The sequence below is a fragment of the Hemitrygon akajei genome, chromosome 2, assembly GCF_048418815.1.
Source record: "Hemitrygon akajei chromosome 2, sHemAka1.3, whole genome shotgun sequence".
NCBI classification, from domain to species: domain Eukaryota; kingdom Metazoa; phylum Chordata; class Chondrichthyes; order Myliobatiformes; family Dasyatidae; genus Hemitrygon; species Hemitrygon akajei.
Window position 1 is genome coordinate 165,487,890 of NC_133125.1, and position 19,807 is coordinate 165,507,696.

The 19,807-nt window shown below is 45.9% G+C and overlaps 1 protein-coding gene across 1 annotated transcript in view; it reads right to left on the reverse strand.

Annotated features, from left to right (window-relative positions):
• abhd16a (abhydrolase domain containing 16A, phospholipase) overlaps positions 1 to 19,807 on the reverse strand; it is a 123,776-nt gene that overhangs the window by 58,279 nt on the left and 45,690 nt on the right. The window contains exons 3-7 of the mRNA XM_073031621.1: positions 17,238 to 17,304; positions 10,215 to 10,301; positions 9,086 to 9,171; positions 8,524 to 8,597; positions 6,416 to 6,532 (exon numbers count right to left, since the gene is read on the reverse strand). Coding sequence (XP_072887722.1) covers positions 6,416 to 6,532; positions 8,524 to 8,597; positions 9,086 to 9,171; positions 10,215 to 10,301; positions 17,238 to 17,304 — 431 coding nt within the window. The remainder of the gene's footprint in view (positions 1 to 6,415; positions 6,533 to 8,523; positions 8,598 to 9,085; positions 9,172 to 10,214; positions 10,302 to 17,237; positions 17,305 to 19,807) is intronic.

Here is a 19,807-nt window from a genome sequence, read left to right on the forward strand (position 1 = left end):
CTGAATGTTTAGTGGGAACAAGCTCTGATGTATCCATACAGATTGAAGGTGCTTATGCTAGAGCCATACTTGACACAAGTTCTCAAGTTACTTTGCTTTATAGATCCTTTTACAACAGGTATTTGATGCATTTACCATTGATGCCACTCAGTGCCCTTGAGATTTGGGGGCTCGGTACTGATGAGTACCCAAACGATGGGGTTACCGGTCTTTGAAGTTTTCAGAAGCAGATGTTGGAGTAACTGAGACTACTGACACACCAGTGCTGGTGAAGCTTCCATTCTTGTGGGAACAAATACTGCTGTTGTGAGAAGGCTTGGGGGAGCATGCAAGGAGAGAAATGGAGAGAACTTTTTGAAAACCTTGTCCATTCACCCTGTGTTCAGAGCTGCTTTTGAGAAGATACAAGTTCCTCCTAACCAGAATGATGAGCAGAAACGAGGAAATGTGTGGTACACCCAGTCTAAACCTCTCATGTTACGTCCTGGAGGTGTAGCTAGAGTGACAGGAATCCCCAAATTGGCTGGAATGTCCGAGGAATGGAAAAGGAGATTAACTGAGAAGATGCTGGGAGCAGAGGAGCCTAAGTTGCCGGAAGACAGGAGTGACAGACAGGGGGAGGCACCCCTCCAGTAAAGGGTCACAAAGGGTTGGTTGAGCTGCAGGAGCCAAAGATCAGATAAGGAAGTCTCAAAGAGTCAGGAAACCCCCAGGTAGGATGGCCTATGATACACTGAGGTAACAGAGAGTAGCATCTATCCCCCTAGTGAGATATGTCATTACAAATGGATTGGAGGTCTTGATATCATGAAATTCCTATGAAAACTGTTTTTAATGATGGGCTGATAAATTTCAAAGTCATGAGGACATGACTGTTTTTGGTGCAGGGGAGAGCGTAATGCTCTGGTTAGGATTTTCACTGCTATGCTGTAGGTATTTCATTTCAGCAGCTCTGTAAGAGGAGCCTGTTCGGCTGTTAGCATGTTTGTATTTCAGCTAAAGATAAGAGGTTATGGTGTTCAACTTAGGAAGGTTCTGTCAGCCAGTTAGGGTGGTAGAACTGGGAGCAAGTTCTAGAGAACACTGGGTGGACACTGGTGTGTGTCAAGGTCTTTTTGAGAAAACAGTAGGGAAGATGGCTGAGGATGCCGTCCCTGTGCTTTTTGCAAATGAATGGCTTTAAAGATGAAGGACCAACACTCCTGTGGACAGCCCATTTATTCGAGATGGATTTTGAGCGACATTTGGAAGGTGGTGTGTGCTTTCACGCAGATGAGCTGATGACAACTTCAAGGTGAACTCCAACTTGTGTGTGCATTTGGACTGGGTGAACTCTAACGGGCCCCTTTATCTTTTTCCTTTTCTTTTTCCTACTAACTGTTCAATAAAGCTGAAATTTGTAAATATACTTTCTTTGTAACAGTATGCAGTGTACGATGTTACTTTCTTGCCGACAGCTAATTGCATGGCGGCAGTACTTAAATAGTATTCATACAGATCAGGGTTCGGGTGGTCAACATATCCCAACATCCTGGTCTGGAGGGACCCAAGTCATTCCGACCCTAGACGTATGGAGTTTGAGAAAGGTGGAGATAAGGCAGCGGAGCGAAGTGATGATGGCGCTAAACGGCAACTCCTTTGCTTGCTTTTTCAGAAACAGCTCTATTTCCATCTTTGATATCTTTATTTTCCCATTTCAGGGTTCTTTTGCAGACTCTGACTTGGAGTCTCAGGACCCGCTCTTGGGGTTTCATTACCGGCCATTGCTCGGCACACCGAGGGCATGGCCTAAGAGTTCAGCTTGGCTTTGTAGGCCTAGGATCTCAGGGCTCTGGAGACGGGCGGATCGAAGGTCAGTGTCATGGCAGAAAACCCGTGTGTCGTCAGGGGAGTCAGAGTATCTATGGCTATGTGCCCAGAGACTCGAGATCTTTGGGCACAGAGCTTGAAAAAAGCAATGTAATGAACTTTTAACATCATAAACCACCAAGTTGTTTGTTATGCCTCCCTTCACGCTGTGAAATGGAGTCACCTCCTCCCTCATTAGGGAGAGAGGGGGAGAGCATGTGGTATGTCGAACACCAGGTGAACGAGTAGACTTTGGGGTACTGCAAGTCTGTATCGTTACTGTAACTCTGCTCACGCTTGAGTGCCCGGGGTCAAGTGCCAATGCTTTATTTCTGCTGGTGGGGAGAAGGGAGATTGTTGCTTGCTGCCGCTTTGGCGCAAGAGGGAGGGGAGCTGGGATAGGGCACTTTGGTGTTCTAACATTTAGCTGTCATTCATTTTTTGGGGCACTCCTCTGTTTCGTGGATGGTTGCAAAGAAAAAACATTTCAGGATGTATATTGTGTACATTTCTCTGACATTAAAATGTACTTTTGAAGCCTCTGAACTTTGGTTTTCTCACCACTGAGTCCAGTGGCTGTTATCGAGGGGTTAACAAGCCACTTCGCTAGAGATGCCCAATAAAAAGGGCTTTTACTTAGAGAATTGCCCAAAACTGCTCACAATACTTCAAGTGCAGTCTGACCAAAGCCTCAGCACCACATCCTTCCTTTTATATTCTAATCCTGTCAAAATGAATGCTAACATTGTGCTTGCCTTCCTTACCACAGACTCAACCTGCAAGTTAACCTTTAGGGAATCCACAAGGACTCCCAAATCCCTTTGCATCTCTGATTTCTGAATTTTCCCCTCATTTAGAAAATTGTCCACACCTTTATCTCTTCAACCGAAGAGAATGACCAGACACTTCCCAACACTATATTCATCTGCCACTTCTTTGCCCATTCGCTCAATCCTTTTGCATTCTCCAAGCTTCCTCAACACTACCTATCCCTCCATCTCTCTTTGTATCATAAGAACATAGGAAATAAGAGCAGGAGGAGGCCATCTGGCCCATTGAGCCTGCTCCACCATTCAATAAGCTCATGCTGATCTGACCATGGACTTTTCCCCATAACCCTTTATTCCCCTATTATGGAAAACTCTATCCAACCTTGTCTTAAATATACTTACTGAGGCAGCCTCCACTGCTTCATTGTGCAAAGAACTCCACAGATTCACCACTCGCTGGGAAAAGCGGCTCCTTCTTATCTTCATCCTAAATCTACTCCCCCATATCTTGAGGCTATGTCCCCTAGTTCTAGTCTCACCTACCAGTGGAAACAACTTTCTACATCTATCTTATCTATCCCTTTCATAATTTTATGCTTCCATAAGATCTCCTCTCATCCTTCTGAATTCCAGTGAGTATAGTCCCAGGCAACTCAATCTCTCCTCATAGTCTAACCCCCTCATCTCTGGAATCAACCTGGTGAACCTCCTCTGCACTGCCTCTAAAGCCAGTGTATCCTTCCTCAAGTAAGGAGACCAGAACTACACACAGTACTCCAGGCGTGGCCTCACCAGTACCCTGTATAGTTGCAGCATAACCGCCCTGCTCTTAAATTCAATCCCTCTAGCAATGAAGGCCAACATTCCATTTGCCTTCTTCATAGCCTGCTGTACCTGCCAACCAACCCTTTGTGATTCATGCACAAGCACTCCCAGGTTCCTCTGCCCATGCTGCAATTGTTTACCATTTAAATAATAATTTACTCTTTCATTTTTCCTTCCAAAGTGGATGAATTCGCATTTACCAACATTGCCAGACCCTTGCCCACTCAACCTATCTATATCTCTCTGCAAACTCTCCTTATCTTCTGCACAATTTACTTTTCCACACAATTTAGTATCATCAGCAAACTTAGATACCATACTCAGTCCCCTCTTCCAGATCGTTAATGTACATTGTGAACAGCTGCAGGTCCAGCACCGATCCCTGCGGCACACCGCTCACCACTGACTGCCAACCAGAGTAACATGCGTGTATTCAAACTCTCTGCTTTCTATTAGTTAACCAATTCTCAATCCATGCTAATGCATCACCCCCAACTCTCAGCCTCCTTATCTTCTAGTTAAGTATATTATTTGACATCTTGTTGAACACCTTCTGGAAATCCAAGTAAATAACGCCCCTCTATCCACTGCCCTCATTATATCCTCAACGATCTCATCTGCAAACTTAGCCACAAATTCCCTCATCCAAATCACTGACATATAATAAGAAAAAAACCAGTCCCAACACCGACCGTTGAAAACCACTAGTCAGTGACAGCCAACCAGAAAAGGCCCCCTTTATTCCTATGCCAGTCATCCAATCTTCTATTTTTCCTGTAATACCATAGACTCTTGTCAAGCAGCCTTTGACTCTTGTCAAAGCCCTTCTGAAAATCCAAGTAAATAACATCCACTGACTCTCCTTTGTCTATCATGCTTAATTTCTCAAAGAATTCCAATAGATTTCTCAGGCATGATTTCCCCTAAAGGAAGCCATGCTGACTTTGGCCTATTTTATCACATTCCTCCAAGTACACTGAAAACCTATCCTTAGTAAAGGACTCCAACAACTTCCCAACCACTGAAGTCAGGCTAACTGGCCTATAACGTCCTTTCTTCGGCCTCCCTCCTTTTTTAAAGAGTGGAGTGACATTTGCAATTTTTCAGTCCTCCAGAACCATCCCAAAATCTAGTGATTCTTGAAAGATCATCACTAATGCCTCTACAATCTCTTCAGCTACCTCTTTCTGAATCCTCAGTTATAGTCCATCTGGGCCAGGTGACTTTTCTACCTTCAGAACTTTCAGCTTCCCAAGCACCTAATCCTTAGTAATAGCAACAACACTCTGTTCTGCCCCGACACACTCAAATTTCTGACATACTGCTAGTATCTTCCACAGTGAAAATGATGCAAAATACTTACCGTAGATTCCGGATTATAAGCCGCTACTTTTTTCCCACATTTTGAACAGCTTTGAACTCTGCGGCCTTTAATCCGGAGCGGCTAATACATGGTTTTTTTTCATGCCGCCTCGTAAACATTTTGCCTCGTAACAGTAGACCAATAAAATTGATGAGTAGTTCACAGAGGTCCAATGAAATTGTACGATAAATCAAGCGCACTTTCACAATTAAATTATTGTAAATCAGTCATTTGTACTCACCCTCATCAACATGGAAAATACTCGAAGAAAAGCAAGACCCGAGCGCGTTAGACCCGATTAGACCCGATCGCGTTACGCAAGCGCGTCAGACCCGATTAGACCCGATCGCGTTACGCAAGCGCGTCAGACCCGATTAGACCTGATCGCGTTACGCAAGCGCGTCAGACCCGAGCGAAAACTCTGCTTTTAAGTTAAAGGCTCGCAGTATATATATTTTTACCAGTCGCTAGGAGATATTGGAATGTTGTTCGTGCTGTTCAGTAAAAAAGTATATGCAACGTAATTTGTGTTACCAATACGTATGTATATTTAAAAGTAGCGGTGTGGCCTAAAATCCGGTGCGGCCTTTACAATTAAAAAATTGATTTTATTTCTAAAATTAGAGCCAGCGGCTTTTAATCAGGTGCGCTCTGTAGTCCGGAATCTACGGTAAGTTCATCTGCCATTTCCTTGTCCCTATTACTATCTCTCCAGCATCACTTTCCAGCGCTCCGACATCCATTCTTGCCTCTCTATTATTATTTAGGTATCAGAAAAAATACTTCTGGTATTCTCTTTGATATTATTGGCTAGCTTACCTTCATATTTCATTTTTTTTCTCCTTATGGCTTTTTATTTACCAACTGTTGGTTTTTAAAAGCTTCCCAATCCTTTAACTTACCACTAATGTATGTTAGCTATATTATATCCTCTCCTTTGTTTTTATGCTGTCTTTGACTTCCCTTGTCACCCAGTTTCCTCATCCTCCTTTAGAATGTGGTTCTTCAAAACTGCACCCCAGAAACTCCAAACATTGTTGTCCTGCCATCATCCCTGCTAGTGTCCCTTTCCAATCAACTTTGGCTCGCTCCTCTCTCATGCCTCTGCAATTTGCTTTACTCCACTGTAATATTGATACATCTGACTTTATCTTCCCCTTCTCACACTGCAGGGTGAATTCTGTCCTATTATGATCACTGGCTCCTAAAGGTTCCTTTACCTTTAACTCTCTAATTAAATCTGGTTCATTACACAATACTGAATCCAGAACTGCCTTTCTCCTATTGGACTCAACTACAAGCTTCTCTAAAAAAACCATCTCATAGATATTTTATATATTTCCCTCTCTTGGGACCCAGCACCAAAATGATTTTCCCAGTCAACCTGCATATTAAAATCCCCCATGACTGTCGTAACTGCCTTTTTCTCCCAACAGAGGCACAGGGTGTCGTGGAGAAGGGAAATGCGGAGCCACAGTGATATAGAGAGACGCGAGGAAACATGGGGGTGCAGTGATACACAGATGCTGCCCGATCTGGCTGAACATCAAAGTTGTACTGTGGTTAGGTATGGGGACACAGGGGCTCCAATTGTCAAGGACAGGCTCACCTGATAATCTGGCAGGGGAGGCCCAGGACATTGTCAATCACGCTGTCCACCGTCCCTCGGTACTTGTGTTCTGGCTTCAGGAGGGGAACCCCGCCCTTCCTCACGTTCCCACCCTTCCTGGAACAAAGAGACATTGTCAGTGAGGGGAAAAGAGGAACCGAGAGAGAAAGGAAGACGCCAATCAGACCCAATGGCCCTTGAGATCCTGGCTGACCTACACCCAAGGCCCACTTTGCGCAATAAACCTGCCTAAGAGAGATGATCGAGACACAGGATACTGCAAATGCTGGAATCTGGAGCAACACACAGGAAGCAAGAGGTACTCAGTCAATCAGGCAGCATCTATGGAAGGAAACGATCAGCCAACATTTCAGTTTGAGACCCTTCATTTGCACTGAAGGATAGAGGGGAGATTGCTGGTATAAAAAGGGGAGGGCAGATTGCCACTATAAAAAGATGGGGAAATTGCCAATATGGGTGGGGGGGGGGGGTAGGGAGAGATCACCAGTATAAAAAAAAGGGGATGGGGTGGGGGGGGGGGGGAGATTGCCGATGTAAAAAGATGGGGGAGATCGCCGGTGTAAAAAGGTGCGGGGTTAAGAGGTGTAACAAGATTTGGTAGGTGATGGGTGGATCCAGGTGAGGAGAGGTGACAGGCAGATGGAGCAGGGGAGAGTGGAAATAATGACAGCCAGTAATGACCAGTCTTTTGATCTGCAGAACCCTGTAACATGTAAAGATAATGAATTAAACATGGGTCTTGTTACTAACAGGAACACTATCTAACAGTCCATTAAATCTGCGACAGCAGGGCCACCAAGGTCTCAAGTCATAGACCATTTCAGCACAGAAACAGACCCTTTGGCCCATCTAATCCATGCTGACCTGACCTTCTGTCAAGTTTCTTCTACTTGTACCCGGACCACTGTCTTCCAAACACCCCCCATCCACGTACTTATCCAAACTTCTCTTACATTTTGCAATCGAACCCACAACCACTACAGTTCAATCCGCACACACACCACCCTCTGAGTGAAGATCCATCTCAGACACCCCTTAAATATTTCACCTTTCCTATGATCTCTAGTTGTAGTCTTAACCAACGAAAAACCCTGCATTCATCCTATCATTCTTATCTTTGGCTGTCCATCGATTTTCGATGATGACTGAGGCCTGGGCAAGGTTGTTTGGAAGTCCTGCAGTTGCCCATGCTGCAAATCTCCCCTCTCCATGCCACCGATGTTGTTCAAGGGAAGGGCATTAGGACCCATACAATTTGGCACCAGTATCATCACAGAGCAATGTGTGACGATTGCTCAAGGACACAACACGCTGCCTCAGCTAAGGCTCGAACTAGCAACCTTCAGATCACTAGACCGACGCCTTATCCACTTGGCCACACACCCTATCAATACCCCGAACTGTAGATAGATAGATAGATAGATACTTTATTCATCCCCGTGGGGAAATTCAACATTTTTTCCAATGTCCCATACACTTATTGTAGCAAAACTAATTACATACAATACTTAACTCAGTAAAAATATGATATGCATCTAAAATCACCCTCTCAAAAAGCATTAATAATAGCTTTTAAAAAGTTCTTAAGTAGTTTACTTAAATACATTGAGTCCTAACCCCGGCACTTTAACATATCTTACTCCTGGCGGTTGAATTGTAAAGCCGAATGGCATTTACTGTACACAATGTACTGTGTACCTCTATCAAACCTCCCCTCATTCTCAGGTGCTGAGGAGGAGCTCCTCAGCCGGAGGGTAGAATGAACAGCCAGCAGGTGTTAGGAGTAAGAGAAGTTTGGATAGGTATATGGATGAGCATTTTTGAGGGAAATGGCCCAGGTACAAGTTGCTGAAACCAGTCAGACAGAGACCAGACGAGTCAAAAGGCCTGTTTCTGCGCTGTAATGCTCTATGATTCTATGGCAGGCAGAGAAACTGGGCTGACGTCTCTCTTTCTCTGTCTCTCTCAACTGCTACCTGCTCGTCATCGCTCCAATATCTGAAGCAGGACATCATTGGGTGCAGGCCACGTGAAAGCACTGGAGGTCACGAAGGATGCCACGTATAAACACTCGGCCGTCCACTTACTGACTCGTTACATCACTCCAGGAGAAGTCGAGCGGCCAGTGATCGAAGTCGAAGCTGTACGAGGCCAACTTCCTCTGCAAGAGACAGAGAACGTGGAAACACTGAAGCAGGACACAGAACCGTAAAACAGCGCAGCGCAGCAGAGGAACAGGACCTTGGCCCACCATGCCTGTGCTGACCACGACGCCAATGTAAACCGCACATCTGCCTGCACGTGTCTGAACCACCCTGCTCCTCGTCTGGTCATGTGTCTGTCTAAATGCCCCTTAAAATTTGCTGTTGAGTTGTCTTGTTGAATGTTGGAGCATCGCTCAAGGAGATACCCGTGTTTCTATTCCTTACACACCCTCAGAGAAATGGAATGGCAGGATATACCATCTGTAAGAAGGAAGCTGGGAAGAGGGTTGCATGCAACCATTGACCAGTCAGGCTTGGTACAAAGTCATGGTAATCATTTCACAACAGAGTTCTAAAAAGAAACAGAATCAGCAGAGGTGAGGACAGTTTCAAGCAGTGTACTGTGGAGTTGCAGCAGTTGGGAATTATCGACGTTTAGTCCTACCTTGTTCTCCTCTGTGTTGTTTCTCTTAGTTTCGGCCAGAATGGTGATGAACTGCACGTACTCAGGATTGGTCCATCTGCCCATACCTAGCAAGCAGCAAACAACAGCCAGTGCAGTGAGTCACATGCATAAAGCCTCTCTAACACAGCAAAACAACCGGACAGCACGTTAATGTAATGCTATATAGGCCAGCAGCCCGGGTTCAATTCCCACCGCTGTCTGTAAGAAGTTTGCACGTTCTCCCCGTGACTGCGTGCTGCTGTGGTTTCCCCCCACATTCCAAAGATGTACGAACTAGTAAGTTAATTGGTGATGTGGGTGTAATTGAGCAGTGAGAGCTTGCTTGGCAGGAAGAGCCTGGTATCATGCTGCACCTCTAAATAAAAAATAAACAAAAACGTCCCCCAGCGCTCCAGATTCACTGATCAACAGGAAACGGGACAGCAAAAGATAAAATCTCAGAGCAGAGTTGAATGGACGCCAGAGAAGATCCTACTGAACAAATGTCTTTCACTTTGGTCTTAAAGAAGAGAGGGAGAAGTTTAAAGGAGGGCCTTACAGACCTTAGGCGTGTGCGGCTGAAGACACAGCCACCGGGACTGGATATTCAGGATACACGAGACCAGTTGGAGGTGTTGAAGGGTTGTCAGGCAGGGGAAACGCCACAGAACAAGGAGTTAAAAATGTGGATGAGAATAGGTCTCAGTGGGCCCAGAGATGCTTTAGTGGCATTTCAGCCCGAGACATTTTCCAACAGAAATTTGAATTGCAATGGGGTCAAGGAAGACAGAGTGGGAACTGGAGAGTTGTGCTCAGGGCAAGACTGGATTGTCCTGGGTCACATTCAATGATGGAGAAGTATTGACGGGACAACTGCTTCTGTTTCTTGCATTCATATGGCATTCCCCTCTCCCTTCCCACTTCTCCTCGATCAGGAGGAAGAGCTGGCACAGGATCGATGGACATAATGGTCTCTTCCTGAGAACAAATGGCAGTGCAATGTCCTCAGGAGATATGTGTGTGTGTGTGCGTGCGTATGTGTAACACTGAAAGGCAGAGTGTGAATGCTGGGGCACCTGAAAAAGATGGAGGAGATTTACAGGCAAGAAACTCATCCCAAATCCCCTACCTCGGAGACAGGCCACGCCCGTGAGAAAGAGCAGGAAAGCACTTGCATATGGAGTAGCTGGAATGATCTTAGACATAACAATATAACCTGAAAAAGAATATTAAAAACACATTCAAGTGGCTGTAACACAAACAAACTTCTACTAATGTTCTGTTAAAAATGCTTACATCATGGTCTGGTACAGCAACTCCAAAGCACAGGAATGTAAGAAGCTGCAGTCAGTAGCAGACTGTTCGGGAATTTTCTTTTCCACATAACTCAGACCCAGGTATTCATTAGGAGACTCTTTATTTACGTGACACGGAGAGCAACGACTTCGCTTACAATCAGTACACGCAGCCTCTTTATGGTTGATTCTAATGGGTATGGTTTGTTCAACATTTCCATATCTGCTATTGTTCTAAGCCAGCTAGAGGGAAAAACACTTAAGTCACGTAGCCTTGTGTTGTTCAGTTGTAGGCCAGAGGGCAACATCGCGTAGTCTTATGTCTACAGCAGGAGGCTGAAGGGCAACACCAGGATTTTCTGCTGATCAAGGCATTAAGCAATACAGACACACAATTCTATCGTCTCGCAAAGGTATTTACCCAACCCAGTTGGCCAAAATCCTCCACACAGACTCAGCCCAATACATCACGCACGTCCCTTCCGTATCACCTACACGAGGTGCTGCTTCAAGAGGGCAACATCATCAACAAGTATCTTTAGAAGGGAATGGGAGGGTGACAACTGATTTTATTAGGGGGTGTTGAGGAGAGTAGAGAGCATTCTAACTGGCTGCATCACCATCTGGAATGGAGGGTGCATTGCAGAGTATCGGAAAAAGCTGCGGATGGTTGAAAACTCTCCCAACGCAGTCATGGACATGAGCCTTCCCAGTATCAAAAACACCTTAGATGCCTCTAAAACGGTGGCATCAATCACTAAGGACCCTCACAAAACAGGACATGCCCTCTTCTCATTGCTACCATCAGGGAGGAGGTACAGGAGTCTGAAGTCACATTCAACGATTCAGGGATGGCTTCTTTCCCTCCACCAACAGATTTTTGAACAGATAACGAACAAACTCATAAATACTACTTCACTATCTTTGCTCTCTTTTGCACTACACATTTAATACAGATAAATGATTGTAATTTATAGATTTTTATGCATTGCATTGCACTGCTGTTGCAAAACAATACATTTCACAACATTCTGTATGTCAGTGATAATAAACCTGATTCTGATTATGAGCCAAACAGTACTTACACAATGGGAATAGCTCAGACAAGTGAGCCGTTAGGATTTGCGCTCCATATCCAGTGCGATGATCAGCCAATACATGGGAGGGGTTGTTTTCAAACACGGCCTATAACAGAGCGTTGCTGAAGGAGCTGAAAATGCCTATTACAAAGGAACCCCTGGACACTCCGTGTGGCAAGGACAGAGTGCAGGGAATGTGAGGTAGCTCAGTGACCTCGCAGTTACGTTTCCACAGTGAGAGGAACAAACTCCTCACTCCTGCCATTCGCTCGAGGAACAAGCTATGGATTTGTTGAGCGCGACATTCACAAAGTCCTCAGCATTACAAAGGACCCCTCTCATCCATTGCACAATCTACCGACAGGAAAGCCTGCAAGAGGACCACCACCTTGCCATAGGGTTAGGCGGCTTGCATACCTCAAAGACCCGGAGAGCTATGTTGGCTGGAGTCAGGGCTTTATGCTTTGGCTCTTGGTAGGGTCACCCTTGCCAAACAGGTCGAAGGGTAGATGCCAGACTAAGAATGGTCCACCGGTCTTCTATGTTCAGGGTTGAGCTCAGAGCTAGCAGCCCTGACTGGTCAAAAAAAAACTGTTACGGAAACAGCAATGAAGAATTGTTCTATATCTGTGTGTAATGGTATGGAGACGCAGGACCTTCATCAACGGGCAGTAATACTGTCAATCAGGCAGAAGGTACCACAGTGGAAGAACAAGGACTGTGAGGCTGGGTAACAGCTACTTCCCCCAGGCTGTGAGACTTCTGAGCACCCTGCTAGCACCCAGCACGCATTATGTATGACAGCACAGGTAGCATTACACTGATGTATATTTAACCCCTTATGTCAACTTGTGCATCAACAGAATGCTTTTCAAAGTTACTTGTTAACATTATTGTGAATATTATTTTACGTGTCGTATATGATATACATACTGTGTTTTTCACCTTGGCCCCAGAAAAACTTTGTTTCTTTTAGCTGTATACGGCTGAATGACAATAAACTTGACCATGAGTGAGATGGACTGAAGATAAAGTTAACAGCCGGGTGCAGTTATATCCAAGAACCAGAAAGCAATGAAGACATCAGCAACAGGGAAATTATTGAGGCTAAGTGCAAACTAGAGGAATAATGCTTCGCATTTCACCTGGGTAGTCTACAACTTGGCAATATGAACACTGAATTCTCCAACCTCCAGTAACCACACCCCTTGGACTCTTTTTTTCCACTTCTCTTGATTTATTTGGCCCCATCACTCCATTTTTTCCCCTCTTCCACTTTCTCCATCGGGTCATCATCCACACCCTTCTCCCACTGGTTCCACTCCCCACATCACAGTCCACCTTGCACCTTAAGGTCTCCCTACCTGGTGCTCCCTCCAAAATGGTAATGATTTATTCCCCATTACGTTTTCGCCTGTACGTGACTGTGCAAAACTCTTAGGCACGTAAATATAGTGAGGGTGCCCAAGACTTTTGCACAGTACTGTATTGGTCAATGTGGAGTGGAGAGCAAGTTTGTAAATCTGGAGGGAGCAAAAGATGTTGAGAATGGTGTGGGTGGAGCACCATTTGAGGGGTGTGGGACAGGGGGCAAAGAAGGAGTACCAGGGGCAGAGGGGGTGGCACAGGTGCAAACACACCCAGCCCTGAGACATCAGGCAAGGCCATTTGATTCCAAACAATTGGTGTATTGATTGTTACTGAATGTCTCTCTGGTGCTTCCCGCTCCCTTCCCCTCTCCCTCCCCCTTCCCACCCTCAGCACACAAAACAGATCAATATCAGAATCAGGGTCTTCGTCACTCATGTAAGTCATGAAGTTTCTTTTTTTGCAGCAGCAGTAGTACAGTGAATACAGAAAACTACTACAGTACTGTGCAAAGGTCTCAGGCACCCTAGCTCTATATCTATGTGACTAAGACTTTTGCAGAGTACTAACTGGCATTACAGCTTTGTAATAATTATCTGCACAGTTTGTATGAAAAACAAAATGTTTCATTGCACCTTATTGCATGGAAGATAGAACACCACAGCACAGTAGAGGCCCTTCAGCCCACAATGTTGTGCTAACATTCTAACCTACTCCAAGATCAATTTAACCCTTCCCTCCCACACAGCCCTCCATTTCTCCTTCGTCCCTGTGCCTATCTAAGAGTTTCTTAAATGTCCCTAAGGTATCTGTCTCCACCCACCTTTGGCAGTGTGTTCCACGCATCCACCACTCTGTGTGTGAAGACCTGCCTCTGATACCCCTCCCCTATAAAATCACTTTAAAACTAGGCCCTCGTATTAGCCATTTCTACCCTGGAAACAAGGTGCTATATGCCGACTCCATTTGTGCCTCTTACCATGTTATACACCTCCGTCAGGTCACTCTTCATCCTCTTTTGCTCCAAAGAAAACATGTAATAATAACCATGCTCCACCTTTGTCTCCAGGCAGATTCCATCATCCTTTGCCTTTTCTCATCACCTCCCAGCTTATGGTGCTATTCCCCTCCTCCATCTGTCTATCAACTCAACCCCCCCCCCTCACTGAATCCACCTATCACCTCGCAGCTTATGGTGCTATTCCCCTCCTCCATCTGTCTATCAACTCAACCCCCCCCCCTCACTGAATCCACCTATCACCTCACAGCTTATGGTCTATTCCCCTCCTCCATCTATCAACTCAACCCCCCCCTCACTGAATCCACCTATCACCTCCCAGCTTATGGTGCTATTCCCCTCCTCCATCTATCAACTCAACCCCCCCCTCACTGAATCCACCTATCACCTCACAGCTTATGGTGCTATTCCCCTCCTCCATCTGTCTATCAACTCAACCCCCCCCCTCACTGAATCCACCTATCACCTCCCAGCTTATGGTGCTATTCCCCTCCTCCATCTGTCTATCAACTCAACTCCCCCCTCACTGAATCCACCTATCACCTCACAGCTTATGGTGCTATTCCCCTCCTCCATCTGTCTATCAACTCAACCCCCCCCCCCTCACTGAATCCACCTATCACCTCCCAGCTTATGGTGCTATTCCCCTCCTCCATCTGTCTATCAACTCAACTCCCCCCTCACTGAATCCACCTATCACCTCCCAGCTTATAGTGCTATTCCCCCCCATCTGTCCATCAACTCACCCCCCCCCACTGAATCCACCTATCACCTCGCAGCTTATGGTGCTATTCCCCCCCCCATCACCTGCCAGCCCTTCCCTCCAACTTTCACACGGACTATCTCCTCCCCCCATCCTTTACTCTGTTAATCACTGGTTCATCTGTTCCATATTTTACAATATATAAATGCATTTTAGTTTGTTACTTAAGTGTGCTTCACCTGGAGATTTTATTCATACCTTCATAAGTTATTGTAACATTGTCTAGTTTCTATATACATTATATAGTTACATACAGTATATGCATGTATAGAGTTAAATGACAATAAACTCGAGTTGGAACTTGAACTTTAATTGACGTGAAGGGTCGACTGTCCATTTCCCTCCATAGACACTGCCTGGCTCGCTGAGTTCCTCCAGCGTGTTAAATGAGATGATCAAGTTAGGAGGGACTCGGGAATACTTTACTGGGTTTGTGACGACCATGTGGTCCGAGTACATTCAGCTCACTGTACTGTGGTTTCCTCACATGCAGTGATCATGGGGCAATATCACAATTTTATACAGCGGCAGTCATCCAGAAACGTTGGGTACGCCGTCTCTGACCGCTGGGTTAGCAAGTACCAATTAACTTGTTTTCAATACACACTTTGTTTTTCTGTTTTCAACAGAATTGCAACTCTGCAGGGGATGGAATGCACCTTGTGCGCAGAGGACAACAAACCGGTTTAAACTGTGTTTACAACCTTAAACCCACAGACACTCAGAGATATACACACACAGACAAAATGGAGTAGCTGAGATAGAGGCCAAATAAAAAAAAACTCAGACCAGGCTGTGAAAGTGAGTAAAACAGTGCACATAAGAGAATCTGAAGATGTTGGAAATCCTCAGTAATGCACACAAAGGTCAGGCAGCATCTATGGAGGGGAATAAACAGTTGAGCTTTTGGGCTGCGACTGTTTATCATGTCGGTGTGTGCAAATTTGGTGTGCATGTGGTACATTTGATTTGGCACAGTTGCAAGCTCCTAAGAAAATGTTGATGAACTGACAGGCACAACTGTGCAGTTGCCAGGCATTTCCCGTTACCGATAGGTTTAAGGTGAGAGGGGGAAGTTAACTAGGAACCTTTTAAACAGAGAGGGTGGTGTGAATATGCAAAGAGTTGCCAGAGAAAGTGGTTGAGGCAGCTACAATAAAGATGTGTATTAGAGAGGAACGGTTTCAGGCTGGGGTTCACAGACCCCTCGGTTAATGGTAGGGGTCCATGGCATAAAAAAGTTTGGGAACCCCTTATCTAGAGGGATATGGGCAGAAGGTGTACAGGAAGTACAGAAGCCTGAAGACACACACTCAATGCATTATGACCAGCATTTTTCCCTGTGCCTTCAGGTTTCCAAATGGAAAACAAACCCATGAACCCCACCTCACTTTTGTGCTCTCTTTCTCTGCTACTTTTTTTTATACTTCTTGTTGTAACTTATGGTCATTTTTTAAAAATACATTGCACAGTAGAGCTGCCACAAAACAACAAACTTCATGACCTGCACTCAGTGGCAATAAGCCTGATTCAGGTTCAAAGTAGCAATACCACCAGATGGTAGGTGATAGGTTTCAAGAGCCCTTGGTCACCTCCACCTATCATTTCCCAACCCTTGCTTCATCGGTCTCCCCCCACAGCCCTCTCCCTCTCTTTCTCTCTCTCTCACTCTCCCTCTCTCTCTTTCTCTCACTCTGTCCAGAGGAAGGGTCTCAGCCCAAAACGTCGAGTGTCCATTTCCCTCCACAGACGCAGCCTGAGCCGCTGAGTTCCTCCAGTCTTGTGTGTTGCTTCAGTTAGCAGCACCTTTGGTCTCCTGTGTGTCCCGAGAGAGCAAGTTGTAGGGTTAAAGGGACCAGATTAGAGCAACAAACAATCTGCTGGGGGCACTCAGCACACCACGTACCACCCACAGGAGTAACCATTGTCACTTCAGGGTGAAACCCAGCTACAACACCTTTCCTCCCACAGATGCTGCTCAACCCGCTGACTTCCAGATTGTTTTCTGCTCCAGATTCCAGCAGCAGCTGCCTCTTGTGTCCCCCCAGAAGAGGGAGGTGACTGGTGGGATTACCCAGCTGGACACCGGAGAGGGTGCAGAGCAGATTTACCAAGGTGCTGCCTGGACTAGAGAGTATGTCTTATGAAGATGGGTTGAACAAGCTAGTGTTTTTCACTCTGGAGTGGATGGCGGATGAGAAGTGACTTGATAGAGGTGTACAACATGATAAGAGACATATACAGAGTATACTGCCAGAGTGGCTGAGGCATGGGACCAGGGGTAATGGTAGAGACAGATGCATTAGGGGCGTTTAAGAAACTCTTACATAGGCACATGGATGACAGAAAATGGAGGACCACGTAAAAGGGAAGGGTTAGATTGATCCTGGAATAGGGGAAAAGGCCAGCACAGCACTGTGGGTCGAAGGGCCTGTTCTGTGCTGTAATCTTCTCTGTTCTGCATTCTAATACTGACTGACTGCAGTTCATGATTCAAGAACAGCTTTACCTAACACTTATTTATAGAGTATGAGGGCATTATTTCCCCCAGACGTCTACTGGGACATTCCCACGCCCACACCGAGCTGGAAAACAAGTCAAGGACATGCCTTTCAGTCAGAGCACTTACCTTTCCTGTAGAAGTACAGCAGCAACAAAGGAGACGTGTAGTAGGAGACCGACCAGAGGACGTACGCCTGCCAGAAAACAGAACAATGAGCTCAGAACGTTTTACCACCTTTGCTAGTTGTGGAGCTCCTGCAGCACAGGGGCAGAATGGAAGCCACGTGGCCTAAACTGGGCTTCTACAACCGTCGCAACAGAACTGCCCAGGTGAGATGTCTAACAGGAAAGGCTCAACAAAAGAAAATGGAGAAGAGCAATGGAGTGCAAAGGCTAAGAGGCATAGTGCGAGACAGAGGCCACAGTGGCAAGACTGCAATAAAGTTAGCTTTACTGGTCTTTAGCACATTGGAACAGAGACGTGCGTCAGTTCATGTCAATGAGCAACACAGTCTGAGAACTGTGCTGAGGTCAGCCCACAAGTGTTACCACACTTCCAGCACAACATAACACGCCGACAACTTATTACACTAACACAAATATCTTTAGAATTTGGGAGGAAACCAGAGTGCCCAGAGGAAACCCACCCAGTAACAAGTAGAACATGGAAACTCCTTACCGCGGTAGGATTTGAACCCCAATCGGTGGTCACATGCTACAAGGCGATGCGCTAACCGCTACAGTACCATGTCACCCACAGAGTTCATGAGAATCCAGCAAAGCATCTACAGGCTGTCCCACCAGGTGGAGAGGAAGTGTGTCCACTTCCACACCCGATCCCCGAGGGGGAGAGGACAGGGTGTTACCCACTTCCACACCCGATCCCCGAGGGGGAGAGGAGAGGACAGGGTGTGACCCACTTCCACACCCGATCCCCGAGGGGGAGATGACAATGGGTGACCCACTTCTACACCCGATCCCCGAGGGGGAGATGACAGGGTGTGACCCACTTCCACACCCGATCCCCGAGTGGGAGAGGACAATGGGTGACCCGACAGCCCCAAATGTAACTAAAAAATTATAAATATCAGGCCCATTTTGCTGGGCATCTCAACTAAATAAAATGTTAATTGATCCCAATGGAATATATTTGGAAATTTTTATGTATGTTCTCTGTGAATTACCCTCACTACCCGACTGAGAGTCCCTTCTCAGCTGATAATGAGCTGCAAAGATCCACTGTCTTTCACTCATCTTGAACTTTCTTGCAAAGCAGGATTGTTCCCCAAATTCCAGCTCTGAGAATACAAAATGACATGTTACGGTGGGGGGGGGGGGGGGGGAAATAATAAAGTACTGGAGTTACTGGGCTGGATTCTGATAATGGAAATACCCAAGCATTACCCAAACGCAAGCCCCACCCTCACAGGAGAGATTTAAATTGAGTAATTTGGAATTAAAGGCAATTAAAGGGGAACTAAAATTCATTTAATTAAAATCAGAGTAGGTGAAGATTAGCAGTGCATCAAAGGAAAAGGCTCAAAGCTTCCTCAAAGAAATGGAATATCCCCACCAGCTCCTGGGAATCCCAACCCATAAGTGCTTGAAACAGAGAAGGAATGCGTGGGATGATATCAAAAGCCGTGAGGAGCACCCAACAGAAGAAGTATATAGCCTCAAAATCCCCAGGCTCAGCCCACATGTCACATCAACAATCTCCTGCCCAGGCAAGGACCTGAAGCTGCTGCAATCTGCCTATCACCACAATAGGTCCACAGCAGATGCAATCTCACTGCCTCTCCACTCAGCCTTGTCAACATTAGTAATACCCACGTCAGGCTGCTGCTTACTGACTCCAGTTCAGCATTCAACACAATCATACCCTCAGTTCTAATCAATAAGCTCGAAAACCTTGGCCTCTGTACCTCCGTCTGCAACTAGATCCGGACTTCCTCATTGGGAGACCACAGTATGCATGGATCGCAAATAACATCTCCTTCTCACTGACAATCAACACTCGCCCAATTCAAAGATGCGTGCTTAACCCACTGTTCTCTCTCTACAGCCACAACTGTGTGGCTAGTACAACTCAAACATCATTGAAAAATTTACCAACTACACAACTGTTGTTGGCAGGATTTCAGATAGTGACAAGGAGGGGTACAGACTTCAGGAAGGGGAAGTCGAGGGAACACACACCAGTCCTCATCAAGGGATCAGCAGTAGAAAGAGTGAGCAGTTTCAAGTTCCTGGGTGTCAACATCTCAGAGGGTCTATCCTTGGCCCAACATACTGATGCAATTACAAAGAAGGCACAACAGTGGCTATACTTCATTATGAGTTTGAAAAGAATTGATATGTCACCAAAGACACCCGCAAATTTCTACAGATGTACTGTGGGGAGCATTCTAACTGTTTGCATCATTGTCTGGTATGGAGGGGTCACTGCACAGGATCAAAAAGAGCTGTAAAAGTTAAAAACTCCATCATGGAGACTTGCCTCTCCAGCATCAGGACTCCTTCAAAAGGCAATGCCTCAAAAAAGCATCATCCATCTTTAAGGACCCCCATCACCCAGGACTGGCCCTCTTCACAGGAGGTGGTACTGGAGCCAGAAGACAGACACTCGACATTTAGGAACAGCTTTTCCCCTTTGCCATCAGACTTCTGAACGGACAATGAACCCATGAACACTAC